Source organism: Patagioenas fasciata, chromosome 6 (genome assembly GCF_037038585.1).
Source record: "Patagioenas fasciata isolate bPatFas1 chromosome 6, bPatFas1.hap1, whole genome shotgun sequence".
In the NCBI taxonomy this organism is placed as follows: Eukaryota; Metazoa; Chordata; class Aves; order Columbiformes; family Columbidae; genus Patagioenas; species Patagioenas fasciata.
Window position 1 is genome coordinate 15280682 of NC_092525.1, and position 13510 is coordinate 15294191.

The following is a 13510-nucleotide window of genomic DNA, read 5'->3' on the forward strand; positions in this document are numbered from 1 at the left end:
GAGCAGGAGACCCCTTAAAACCCAAAGGCCAGCTGGGTGGCTCTGTGCAGGATGCTGGTCACCATCTCTAGTGACAGGCATGGAAAATCCCCAGTTGTTGCAGCTCTCCATGCCCTGAATGCCTCCCCAGGAGCACACACCCGTGTTGCCCATCCCTGATCACCCCACACCCTGCCGTCAGCAGCAGCAGCCACTGATGCAACATCTCTCCCTCCCCTGCAGGCACCAAGGGAAAGACAGATGTCCAAGAAAGAAGAGACCTCCCAACACAGCGTCCATCCCAAGCAGGACAGGGCTGTGCTCCAAGGAAGCTGAGCAGCCCAGACACCCTGCAGAGTTTGCAGACAAAAATAGACTTAAAAATAAAGCAACTCACAGCATCTTCCAGCTTGCCTCGTAACACAGCACAGCAGCTTGCACCTCTGCAGCTTTCAAAAGGACGCGTCGTGATGTGCATTTCCACCTGAGAATATATTCTTATCCACACAACAGCCTCCTTCCTCACATATGTCTGTAAGAGACTGCATTGCCCATAGCTGGGACCCAGTAACAGCAAGTAAATCACCCAGGGTGCACGGCAGGCCACCACCTTTGAGGTCCTAAGACATTTAGAAGGTGCTTAAAGCAGAAAGCAACCACAGTAAATACTTTGCCCAAGGAAGGAGCTCCTCAAAGACCACCCAACCCTAGAAGATACCCCAGACCCGCTATGCAGGGACTGTGCTTCTCCACAAAGACTGGAATTGCTTTCCTCTGCCCAACATTACTTAGCCTTATCTAAACTCCTTACCCCTCCACACTTTCCACACAAATTAAATACCTCCTGTGGGAGGCAAGGCTGAGAGAGCCCACTTGGTTTCCTACTCAGCTGTCCCTGGGTGCTGAGGTGGTGCCTGCCTTGCCAGAGCCTTTCTGATTTTCCAATCAAAATCTTGAGGCCTCAGCATGTTTTTTTTTTAAAGCCAGTGTGTTTACAAAGTACTAACCGAATAATATCAAAGACCTTCATCTTCCCATGTGACGCTGAGTCAGAATGGTTTTGCCAAGTCACCAGGAAGCTGCAGAAATCCTATCTGTTCTTTGGACATCATGAAGAAAAGACCATGACCTTCATCACATGTGCCTCTGACAGCTCCCTCGCATTTTGAGCTGGTTTTAGCTATTTCTTAACCCTCAGATCCAGAAGACTTCATGCTGGGAATAACACAGGTGCATTTAAGGCAGATAATGACGTGATTAATATTTGTCAGTAATGATCATCAATGTTTTGTTCCTGGAGGATCAAAAATATCCCTAAACAAACCTGAAGTCCAACAGCATTTCTATAAGTCAGGCACTTAGGAGTGGCATCAGCTTCCTATAATGTGGACTGTGACCAGCTCCTCAAAATAGGCCTCATGCTCCAACTTGATTTTGCCCCCAAAGCTTTCAGCCCCAAAAGCTGGCTGCATTTTTGTGTGCCTTGCACTAATACTTCAGGCTCCACAGTCTGAGCCCAGCCCCTGCAAGGCTTCACAGCTGTGCCTGAAGCTCATCACAGCGAAGCCACAGCCAAGAGCCATCTTCACTCCACTCTTCTGAGGACTTTTTCTTTTTTCCCAGCGCAACAGACCAGACACATCATCCTGGGGCCATCCCTGTGCACACAAGCATGTCCCCAGCACGCAACTGACAGGATGGGGAGCACCTGATCCCAGCACATCAGGTTGGGCCCTGGGGTCAGGAGCAGAGGAAAAAGGCAGAGGCCCAGCAAATGCATAAAATACAGGCACGACAGCAGGGGAATGAAGTGTGTAGGGCCAAATCAGCATGCCCTTGGGCACCATGAAGGGTCTGCAAGCTCCCCTATTCAAGGGAAAGGCAGGCAGCACCTCCCAGATGGTCACTGGCGCTGGGAGCCAGCAGCATGTCAAGCAGCACTAACTCTGGCAGCTGGCTCTGGCCCCCGCTCTGCTCCTGGCTGGCCCGGGACATCCTCACCTCCTGGCTGCAACATCAGGCACTGCCATGCCACCCAGTCTGCAATACTGCCCAGCTGTCCTTGCCGCTGGCTGTTCACCCATCCTCCCCGATCCTGCAAGGAGGAGAGGCCAGCCTGGTGTTTTCTCCAGCGCTGGTCCCAGAACCACATCCCCTCCTCTTCCCGAGGATGGGGAGCCTGGTGCTCTGCACGCAATAAGCTTTGCAGATGCTGTGCATGGATCAAGTTCCTCCCCTGACACCAGCCTGCCAGCACCTCTGGCTTCTCGAAAAGCAGGACACAGCCCTGCAAACCACACCAGCCTTCCCTGGAAATTCTTCCCAGTCATCTGATTGCCCCAGAGAGACAAGTCACAGCTCCATATTGCCCTGGTTTTGGCATCCTTCAGTGCTCTCTGCCTTCAGGAAGGCCTTTCCGTGGTCTTTTAAGTCACAGCCCTACAGCATAACAGTAGAGCAATGCAAGAAGATGCAAAGGTCAAGGCAAGCCAGAGACGTGGCGTTTCACAAGAGGCTGAAGCAGCCCAGCCCGTGGCCTCACCTCTCCTTGTGCAAGAGGCGAAATGTGCTGCTGCAGCATGGAAGCACTGTGCTCCCGGCAGCACCTCTGCTCCCCACGCTGCTGAGACCCGGACATGCATCGCTGGGTGTCCTCCTGCCTTCTGAGAAACACAAAATGAGCAAGAAAAAACGAGCAGAGAGGAAAGGAAAAAATAAAAATACTCACACAAGAGGAGGAGTTGGCATTCTCCTGGTTGCGTTCTCTCCACATGTACACAAACACACGTGCAAGCATCAATGCTCATCTTCACATTTTAACTCATCCATGAAATCCTCACCCTGACTCCACAAAAACAGTGCAAACCCCCCATCATTCACCCCGTTATTTCACGTCCTTCGGAGACAGAAAGCCTTCAGTACTTTCTAGCATCTTTTCCTATAAGATATTCATATGGCCCAGATGCAATTTGTCTGAGCAGTGACAAAACCACCACCTTACCAAAACAACCAAGGAGCACCTGCCCGGAGAAGCCGAAAACCCCAGCGTATCAGGTATTTTATAGTGCTATCTCTTTCTGTGCAGAGGGGATGGGGACATCATTCATAAATGAGTGTAGAGTCAGTTTTCCAGGCAGGTTTATTCCAAGTTTGGTTCTCCATACACAAATCAAAAACACTATTAATCTGGATTTGAAGTGCTTGTGCGTAGCCCTGTCTTGCAAATGCAGCCAGCCATGGCAGAACGTGTCCTCTCCAGAAGGAATCAGTCCCTACAGTCCCTTCGAGATCATCGACCTTTTTCAGGTGATCCAGGACTACGCACAGTAGCAGAGTTTTGCGAGATTGTACTCCTTACATCCATTCCTCATGGAAACATCTCCATCCCCCAGCAGAAGTCCCTCAGGTCCCAACAGGCCAGGCTGAGTGTTCCTTGACCAGGTCAGAGGGATAACAGGCCAAGGGCAGCTCTGCAGCCAGACCATTGCCTAGGCATCTCATTTTCTGGCTGCTGTGTTTCAAAAAGACTGAAAAGAGAAAATCCATGTTTTTCTAGGGGTAGATGAGCAGCTCATCAGTGCAAGCTGTGGGGAATATTGGCCTGAGCAAGGAGCTCAAACTCCTTTTCCTTTATCAGAATGTCCCACGCTGTCTGGCAACGTCTGAGGTCTTCTCCTGCCTCCCAGATGCATTGGGTATATCTCCCTACTCCCTATAAGGATCAGAGCCTTGATGTCCACATAAGCCCAGAGGGACAGAAGTAGCCAAGGAGGACCTGGGCTGGCACTCAACTTGGTTCCTCTCCAAAGGCCATGGCTGTTGCACCAAACACTTCTGAAGCATCTTCCATTTTTCAGTCTAAGTCCTCCATGCCCTGTCCCTGCATGAGCTCTCTCCCAGCTCCTTACCCACTTTATTCAACTCTTTTGCAGCTGAAGAAGCAGGGAATAAAAGGTGGCAGTGATGGTGGGATCAGACATGGGATATGACATCTTACAGAGAGGTGTCCTGAATGTCTACAAAGTGACTGTATTTGGGCTGCTGGCGTAAACTGTTGTAGACATAAATGGTAAGTGCTGGGAAAAGTCTCAAGAAATACTCAGCATGGTCTCCTATTTTCTTGGTGATCCTGAAAGAGAACAAGAACAAAATGGATTTCTAAAGCTTTACCAAGGAGTCAAGCATCCAGGATGCCCTAGTTCCTCCCTTGCAGAGAAAAAGCCATTCCAGAAGCTTTCTGACAACACATCCTACAAATCCTTGAGCTGTAACTTCTCCAGACCTTCCCTAAGCTACTCACTCCAGTTTTTTCACTAATCCTCCAGGACCTGCATCTGCCTTATCCCACCTGCACCTTCACTGAAGAGCAGCGCTGGTCACCAGCACCAGTGAAACCACCATTAGGAGCTAGCACCACCTCTAACCTCACATGTAAATGTCCATGACCATGGAGGGTGGGAAACTTTGACAGCTCTTTAGGAGTCAAGACCTCCTAACAGGACTGGTGCTTCCTGATCTGTATCTCAAAGCACTTCAGCACAGTAAATATCAGCACTTGGGAAATACTAGCATGGTACATAAGGACGCTTTTTAAAGGTTTAAGGGATAATACAAATATTTAAGTGACCTAAAAACTTTCCTGGAGTTATGGCAAGAAACACCAGCCTGCAGATTTTGACTCAAAACCTGAGGTCTAATCCTGTGAGCTCACTGCCCCTTCTTGCCCTCAGGAAGGTGATTTTGAGGGCTGGCTCCAGACTGCTTGTGCCATGACGTGCGATTTTTCACATGCTATTGCACTGCCAGAGGAAATAGCTCCTCTAATGAGATGAGCTTTAACGGACTTTTTCCCACATCCCGGTTGTGTTTACCCTTCTGGAAAACCATGTGAAGAAAACTTTGCTCTCAATCTCACTGACACTTGCAGCTCCTCCCTGTGATGCAATGGTGGCAGAGGCAAGGATGTGAACAAGTACCTCGTATCTGGATGTTCATCCATGTTTCTGATGAACCTCAGTAGATCAGTGACATCATCTTTGTACTTATAATACTTTCCTTTCTTAGGTTTAGTCATGATCTTCAGAACACCTTGGTCAACCTGAAAAAGAGCAGAGAGATCACTCTCCACCTTTCACATGCTCTGAAAACAGCACAGCTACCTCCACCCAACACAGCCGCTGCCTTTCTGCAGGGACATCCCCTTGCATGGATAAATCTTGTTACCCTTCAATGCATATTTCCCAATGTGAGCAGAAAAGTTCACTTTGCAGGGCATGCACCATACAGACCACCCCAATTCTGCTAAGTGTTCCCTCTCCTGCCTTGCCAAGGCATGGCATTCATATTAGGACTAGCCTCATTGCTTTTGAGCCAATCTAACAAAAAACTTTTGCCAGAAATGTACTGGCAACAAGACCTAAAGGTCCTTATCTTAAGGGGCCACCAAAAAACACCCTTGAAGCTTTGCCAGCTAATTCTACAACAACCATTTCCTACTACCAACCCACTCAACAGAAGTTCCCCTTAGTATCATCTTTATCCTAGTGTATTTTGACTAAAAGGCCTAGATTTGTTTCCCTCATTTATCTGTATTTGCGTGGGGCTATTTTTACCAGCTACAGTTTTGAACAAGGCCTGTGAAACACTCAGGATAAGCTTCTGCCCACGTGCCTCACTCAAACCTCCTATAAATCCAAAAAGAACAGGATTACCTCCTCGGTCCATGATGGGTAAGGAGAACTTTGAGTAACATTAGGAGCTTGAAAGATAGCTTTTTGGTTTGGGAGATCTTTGATTTTATTCCATATACTCTTCAGGAACTTGAACCTGCTGTGGAACGAGAAGCGTCGTTAGCTGCAACAGGGCATCGCTGTTCCCAGCACTGCAGGGAAACCCCGAACTGAAAGCTTTTCCTTCGGACTCCCAGGACTTACGTCTGTATGCTCCAGAAATAGGGATGTTTGCTCAAACCTTCCAAGCCTCGATCATCATGAGCGCCCAGGCTAATTACAAGGTCCAGAGCCTCATTGTAATCTGGGGAATCAGCAGCCAGATCCTCGGTACTAACTTGCTGAAGGGGTTTTCTACCCCGTGTTAAAACGTACAGCACGAGCCGGCCGAGGGCCTGCAAAGAAACACATCACTGCTCACACGCCAGATGCACGAAACTTCTCCCCACATGGAAGAGGAGCAATATTCCTACACGAGCAGCCTGTCTGTGAACACACACGCACACCTGTGGCTGTGCAGAAGTACACAGATACACAGAAACACAAACCTTGAAACTGCGTACACAAAGACAGAGGAGACAGGCACCACAATCGTGCTCACGGGGTATCTGTGGATACCCCAGCACCTGCCACAGCCTCGCATCCTGATCACTATCACTCTTATGCAGCGTCTGTTCTTACATGGGCTTTCCCACAAATCAAGGTGTTTTCTGGTTGAGGATGCAGAAAGGCTTCCCCTAGGATTCACAGCAACAGAAAACATCAAAGCGAGCCTGAAATTTGAAGCCATGCATTGGTTTGCAGGGAAGTTACCTCTACATCTGAGTTTACAAGTTCTTTTTTGCCTTCGATCAACGCTCTTTTATTATCAAAGTCTGCCAAGTAAATTTTGCCACCTAAATCTGAGGAAATAAGAGAAATTGTTAATAAATAATGGTGGAAAACCTCGGTACATTCTATAACTGACTTCTGGGTAGCCCCTTCTTTAGAAAACAGTTCTCTGAAGAGATATGCTGTGGGTTGATCTGTATGCAGAGCCCTGGAAAGAAGGGCAGATATAATGAGACGTGTAAAGCTGTTCTGTTCACACCTCTGTGGCTGTCTGTGAACATATCTACATTTACTCAAAGAGCAGAACTAACGCCACAGACACCTCATTCTGCATAAAGGCATCTGCAGTGGTGTTTTATATATGTTTTGTTTGTTTGTTTTACAGACAGATATGAAGAATCTTCTTCTCTAACAGGGAAGCAAAAAACTGAGAAAGCAAAAAAATAACCTATGAGAAAGTTGCTGGGATGCAGATCCTGGTGAGCAAATCCGAGGGAGTGCAGCTCTCTCACTGCCTGGAAAATCATCTTCAGAGCAACTTTGTAATCTACTGGGTCTTCTGCTTCCTGCAGATGTTCTTCAAGGTTTTTCTCCCAGAGAGGGAAGCACAAGTACATGTAGCCCCTTGCCTTCTCAAACTGGAAGTGCTTCAGTAGGTGTTCACAGTTACCACATTTTTCAAAGAACATTTTCTCTTTGTCACCCTCTGTACTGTGACATATTCTTACTGCCACCTCGGTCCCACCATAGAGCCCCAGGTAGATGCCACCCTGGGAAGTGTTCTGGATCCTCTGCTGGATGTATTGAAATGTCTTCAGTTTGCCTATCATAGGGCGATAGGTTTGATAAAGTTTTTTCAGCTGGTCCCTCCAGCGTTTGCTGTTTGGTTCCCAGTCTTCGAAGGTTTCTGGAACCCGGGCATGATACTGGCGAAGAAGACGTGCCATGTTATGAGCACGGTTCCTATTCGCAACAGCGATAAGGTTCCCAACATCAGTCCTTGCTCCTTTTTCACACAACAACTTTGCTATATCGTAATCATCTTTCTCTACAGCCACCATCAGTGCCGTGTTGCCCTCCTCATCCGCATCATCAATATCTATTTCACCCTTCTCCAACAAGGCTTCCACCAAATCAGCACTCTGCATTTCAACAGCTAGGATGAGGGGAGTTTTTCCACATTCATCTTTGCTGTTCACATCAATACCACCAGGGTCCAGCAGGAAGCGGGCAATGGAGACTGCTGACTCGTACCTTTTCTTGGCACAACCCTCTCTGAGGACGTGGATCAAGGCGTTCCTATCTTTGTTGTCACAAATGTTCACATTAGCCCCCATTTCTTGGACAAGAGTTTTTACAACTGAGAGGTGGCCCTTCCTACAGGCGTCCATCAGTGCGGTCTCACCTCCCTTATGCAGTTTCTCATTCTCCTCACTAACTGCTCTCCTCAAATTCACATCTGCTCCTTTGCTATACAGGAATTCCAAGGCTTCCTCCTTCCCATACCACGCAGCCTCCATGAAAGCTGTAAAGCCGTTGTCGTCATGATCGTTAATATCTAACCCATAATCAAGGAGGAGCTTCAGTATACTGACATTCCCCACCATCGCTGCCTCAATAAATGCAGTGCCACCATTGTCCTTCCTGGCACGTGGACAAGCACCCCTATCCAGCAGAAGCCGGACCAGCTCCTCATTGTCAGCTTGCACGGCGCTCTGCAGTGGCGTCCAGCCACTTTCTACTTTGGAGTTCACATCTGCCCCTTCCTTCAGCAGCTCCAGCACATATTCTACATTACTGTCCCTCACAGCAGTATTTAACTTGCGGGCAAGGACTTCTGCTTTCTCCATGCTGGAAGGGGTTGATGTCTCCTGCTGGCTGGGAGCTCTGGGCTCCATGATGCTCACAGGGAGGGCTCCGTACCTCTGATGTTCCTCACCTGAACCCAGGGATGCCAGTGAAGGATGGGAGAGGTGCAACGCTCAGTGCCTTCGTTGTGTGGGATGTTCTGAGTTTAGCTGACAAAACGCACTAGGCAGAACAGGCTGATATTTTAAGGGCTTCATGGTCTTCACCTAATTAATAAAGAGAAAATCTTGTTTTATTAGACTGTGAAACCTCACCATTTACATTTGATGTCCTACAGGTCGATGTGAGAACCCACGTCTATGTGAGAACCAAGGGGAAAATCCAGGGTGTTCCTGTTATAAATGTTATCTCCAATTTATTACAAGTTACCTAATAAGCCAAACCCCAGTGATGTTTTCAGGTGAAGAACACAGCAGGCAGGCAGAGATGGCCATTCCCCTCCAGTTTTGGATGGCAGCAACAAACACGGTCCTGGGAAGTCCCTGATCTGATACCTGGAATGAGACAGAAAGCCAAACTTCATCCCTCCTGCCTCCACAGGCAATTAGGAGACCCAACCTGAGCAGAAGCCTTTCCCAAGCTTTTCACGACATTAAGAGGTTAATCAGGTAGGATCTTATCTATCTACATCTATCTAGTATTTATACATAGAAAAACTGGAACTCCAAACCCCATTTTCCTGACTGCAAAGGCTGGTTCAAGTGATCAGCACTTTCAGGAATCACTGTCTGACAAGCTGAACTGGAAATAAATTAACTAAACAAATCAGAAAAGGGGCAGAGAATTCTTAAGGTATAAAGGCAAAGCCCAAATTCGCATGAATTCACCTTCAGGAAAGCCACGGACCATTTATGGATGGTTTCTTCCCCCACACAGCAGGAAACGAATACTGCAGTCCATTGATTTAGATGCATTTCCTGGTAGTAACTTCCATGCCTTTTGCCATATATATAATAAATAAAACGATACTTTCCTGGTTGGAAAAGCAGCGCAGCATCCCCTGGGCACGGTGCGGCTCCAATTCCTCGCCCTGCGGGGAAGGCAGAAGCCCTGGGAGGGGGAAGCCAGAGGCTGATGCACCTCCCTCGTCAGGGACCGAGCAGCAGAGCTGCGAACACCTTGCTCACGGGACCGTTTACACGCTCTCGACCCATCCCACTGGGCTTTCAGCCAGAAGCCGCTTCGCGTCTGCGCACGGTGGGAACCCGCCGATGTGCAAAGTCACGCAGCGACGGTGGGGAAAGGGCCTGAAAAAACCCAGCCCCGCTTAAAACACCTTCAAAGACAGGGAGCAGCTTTTCTCAGCAGCTATCCACAGATAGGATTTGCTTCCCGGGAAAATCTGTAAACATCTGCTGTCCTCTCCCAGGAAAGCGCAGCCCCAGCATAGTTTGCGGGGGAATTCTGGGGTTTTGGGGAGCTGATCAGTGACTTTTTTTTTTTTCCAGCACATAACAGGTTGTGAGCAAAGTGCTCTCCCCCCATGCAGACCCTGTTTATAAACCTGCACTCAGCAGCAGTTCGGGAGCTGAGGGCATCGGGATGTTAAATGTACCAATGCAGGGAGTTGGGGGTGTAGAGGGGCTTAGCTTGTTTTTTGTTTTTTTTTTTTTTTTTTTAATTTAGCTTAAGCTTTTCCTCACCTTTCGCAACTCCATCCACATGAGGAAAACAGCCATACGCTGCCAAATTTCACCCAGGGAACCGCTGAGGTCCAGGTCCGTTTACACCAGAGCCGGCAGGCAGCGCTGAGCACACACAGCCCCTCCCCTGCCGCCTCCAAAGCCTGCACAGGAAATACGCGATGAGCCCAGGCTGTGACATCACCCAGTTTCCCCCGCCGCCCTGCAAACGTCAGATGAGCTGCACGTCTTTCATGTGCGTGTCGAAATCCTTACGTGCTCCTGCACGGCTTGCTCACACCTGCGTGCAACTGTCTCAAAAGCTCAGCCCGTGCAGGAGTCGCGTCTTTGTACCGAACCGTCATACCGAGCATCCTGCTCTCCGCAGCACATCCGCAAGGGCTGGGAACATCCCGAGGTCTCTGGATGGAGTTGCGCGGTTTGTGTTGTCACAGGAGACCTTGATATAGCCCCACAGGGACAGAGACTGTGAAAACTCAGGGAACAATCTCAAACTGCTCTCAAGGCTGTCAAGATCCCACTTTAATTCACGGAAATCTGCTGAGCTCGACAGCATCTCTCCTGGTTCAACCAGAACTGGGGCTCCAGCTGCCAGTATTTAACTACTCGTTTTCAGGCTGAAAAAGAGACAAACAAGCAGAGCAGTGGCACATTGCAGGCTCGGAACCAACAGTAAAGACATCTAAAAAAGTAGTCAGTATTACAATACATAACAATACCACACCACCCAGCCCCCGAAGTGAAAAGCCTCCTTCAGCTTGCTGGTTTAATTAAAGTAGTTCATTATCTTACAGTGGGAAGATGAAAATCCCTAGGATGGTAGGAACCCAAACCCTGGGTTGCTTGAAATGAGGTGTTTGCAACCAGCAGGGCTGTGGCAGAAGTATCCTGTGCCTGTACCCAGCAAAGAAGGATTCACTGATAACTCTTTCCCTGTGTATCATTCCTGATCCAAATTGCTTTTCATACAATCAAGCACAACAGCATAAATTCAAGCTCCCAGTCTCTGTCACAGGCAGTTTATGGGGGACAGAAGGGCCTCAAAGGTTTTCTAAAGCATGGGAGTCACAAAGCTCCCCTCCACAACCACTCCCGCAGCCTCCGGGCTATGTAGTTCCCACAGAATTTGCAGTTCTGCAGAGTCCTTATTTGCCCCCATGCACACAGGGACTCAGAGGATGAGCTGCAGTGGTACAACCAGCGGGAAAATCAAGGGCACAATTAAGCAAATTTTCCTTTTCCCCCATGCTGATGGACCTACACCCATTTTGCAGCTCATCTCTGGAGATAACATCTCTGAGTATCCACGCCATGGCCACCAGCCACAAATAAACAGTGACAAATACTGCCTGTCAAAGTCAAAATAATTTTTAAAGTAGCTATGAATAGCAAGATGGATTTTTAATTCATGTTCCCTGTATTTGCTTCCTTATTATATTTTCCAAATGGGAATGTCCCAGGTTTTATATACTTGGCCATGCTGGAACACAGCCCTGGAAAATAATCCACAGAAGAATGCAATTCAAACTCTGACAGGTGATGCTGTCCACACAGGAAGCTTCAGCCACAGTTCACTTTGCCATGGAGTATTTTTACGTGTTTTCATCTGGGACCTCATCAAGCAGAGCACCATGTCCCAGTCCCTTGGCAAGAAGAGCAGAGTAGGTCCATCAAAACCATCCTAGATCAGCCAAAACAGGTCAAAAAAGAAGCCAGGCTGAGGACCTGAGCTTAAATGCCTTTCCTGAACAGTGGAGTCAGTTCCCCAGCAGTTTTCCCCCCAGCTGTTTCTCATCACAAGCATCTCCCTGCAGGCTGAGCCCAGGTTGCAGCTGCACCATGTTGGAGCTGCCCCCCAGCACAGACAGCACAATCCTGGAGGGCTGTGGAGCACAGCACTTCCCTCAGGGCCGCAGCAGTGTCAGAAAGCATGAATATTATAATTATTTTTGTTTCAGTTCCCTAGGCACCCTTGGGGTAAGAATCCCTCCATGCAGCTGGACGGGGTTGGCAACCATTTAGCTGCACACATACTGAGAGGGATGGTGAGCTTTACGGGAGCACATCAGAGGTGATTTCTGGCACTTTATTGAGGATAAGGTCTCGAAGTGAAAGCTGCAGAGTGGAAAGTGTGTGACACAGCTGCTGCCTGCCCAGCATCCGGCACAGGGGCTGGCTGAGCACTGAAAAACGCTGGGTAAGGTGTTTGCAGTATTTGAAATGGCTCAGTGCATCCCCTTGGCTAGTGACCTTTCTTCAAAGACGTATTTAATCGACATGCTATAGCATTTATTTGAGGACTATCTTTAAGAAAAAAAAAGTATGTATATACACGCAAACACATACAAATTTGTCCACATATATGTGTTACACATGTACATCCATCGCAGTACCTGCACACAGAAAGCTCAGCACCCAGACACCTACACATGTACATCCACCTGCTCAAATATATGTTTTGGTGGGGCCATGCGTGCATGTATGTGCATGCTCTATGGCCACCCCAAGGGCTGCTTGGTCCTGCTGGAGCTGGGACCCCTGGGCGCAGGAGGAGACTGGGCGGCTGAGCGGCGATGCCACCCCACTGAGCCACTGCTGGGAACACGCCGGGTCCCAGGGCAGAGGGAAACGGGTGGGTTTTTTCCACCAAATAAATCCAACCCCCATCCCAGCTCATGGAAACCTGGCCCTGGAGCAAGTATGCATCACACCCCAGGGGGTGCCAGCACCAACCCCCATATTTGCTCCCCAGAGCTCACATTTTCTTCTCTGCTTCCAAACTTGCAGCCTCCGCCCTGGGAAACTTCGGCTGTGGTTTATTGGAAGCAATTGTAGCCGGCCGTGCCCAAAGGCGGTTGCAGGAGACTCCTCTTTCTCATCATGGTTTAGTGCGTTGAGGTTTTTATTATCCTCCCAAGGCTTTAAAGCTTTTGCTATATCACCAAGGGGTTTTGCCAGCCATTTCAGAGGACACTCTGGATGCAAGCATGGTTTTAGTGACCGAGTTTTCTCTTTGGGAAGCATCTCAGACTTGTAGAGATGAAGCTGTGCTGGAAATGGGATACTCTGGTATTAGCTGTGAAGTCTAAGAGCTATTGCTGAGGCTAAGACTCTGTCTGGGCCATCCATTTCCATGCACCGTGCATCAAGAATGGATGCATCTCCACATTTCCTTCTAAAGAAAGCTCAAAAAGATTTTCATTCTAAATTTTTAAAAATTTTTTGTTGGGCAATTTTAATATTTTTTTAATGGAGAATCAATTTTAAATTAATTCAAGGTGTGCAAGATAAAATAATCCTTTTTTTTTCAGTTAGAAGCTGCAGTTAAAAATATATAAATCATTAGCTTATTTCTATATTTTCTAGACTGTTTTACTGTTCTCATCAAGTCTTTCATTTCAGATAATTTAAACATTTCCTGGACACCTTTCAGCTCATTTCATCCTTCTCCCATGCACT

General features: G+C 48.1%; 1 protein-coding gene across 1 annotated transcript; it reads right to left on the reverse strand.

Annotated features, from left to right (window-relative positions):
* Nucleotides 1–3100: 3100 nt before the first annotated feature.
* Nucleotides 3101–10189, reverse strand: RNASEL (ribonuclease L). Its single transcript, XM_065842664.2, has 8 exons — nt 10052–10189; nt 8778–8902; nt 6988–8614; nt 6522–6610; nt 5913–6103; nt 5691–5808; nt 4956–5077; nt 3101–4108 (listed from the first exon to the last, which is right to left on the reverse strand). Exons 3-8 carry the CDS (start codon nt 8435–8437, stop codon nt 3973–3975), a joined length of 2106 nt encoding a protein of 701 aa, XP_065698736.2. The 5' UTR covers nt 8438–8614; nt 8778–8902; nt 10052–10189; the 3' UTR covers nt 3101–3972.
* Nucleotides 10190–13510: the final 3321 nt, after the last annotated feature.

Coding starts and splice junctions, on each gene's coding strand:
- RNASEL (XM_065842664.2), bottom strand. CDS start 8,437: ATGGAGCCCAGAGCTCCCAGCCAGCAGGAGACATCAACCCCTTCCAGC. Junction 6,611..6,987: donor TCCCAGCAACTTTCTCATAG/GTTATTTTTTTG, acceptor TTATTTCCTCAG/ATTTAGGTGGCAAAATTTAC. Junction 5,809..5,912: donor TATTTCTGGAGCATACAGAC/GTAAGTCCTGGG, acceptor CTCGTTCCACAG/CAGGTTCAAGTTCCTGAAGA.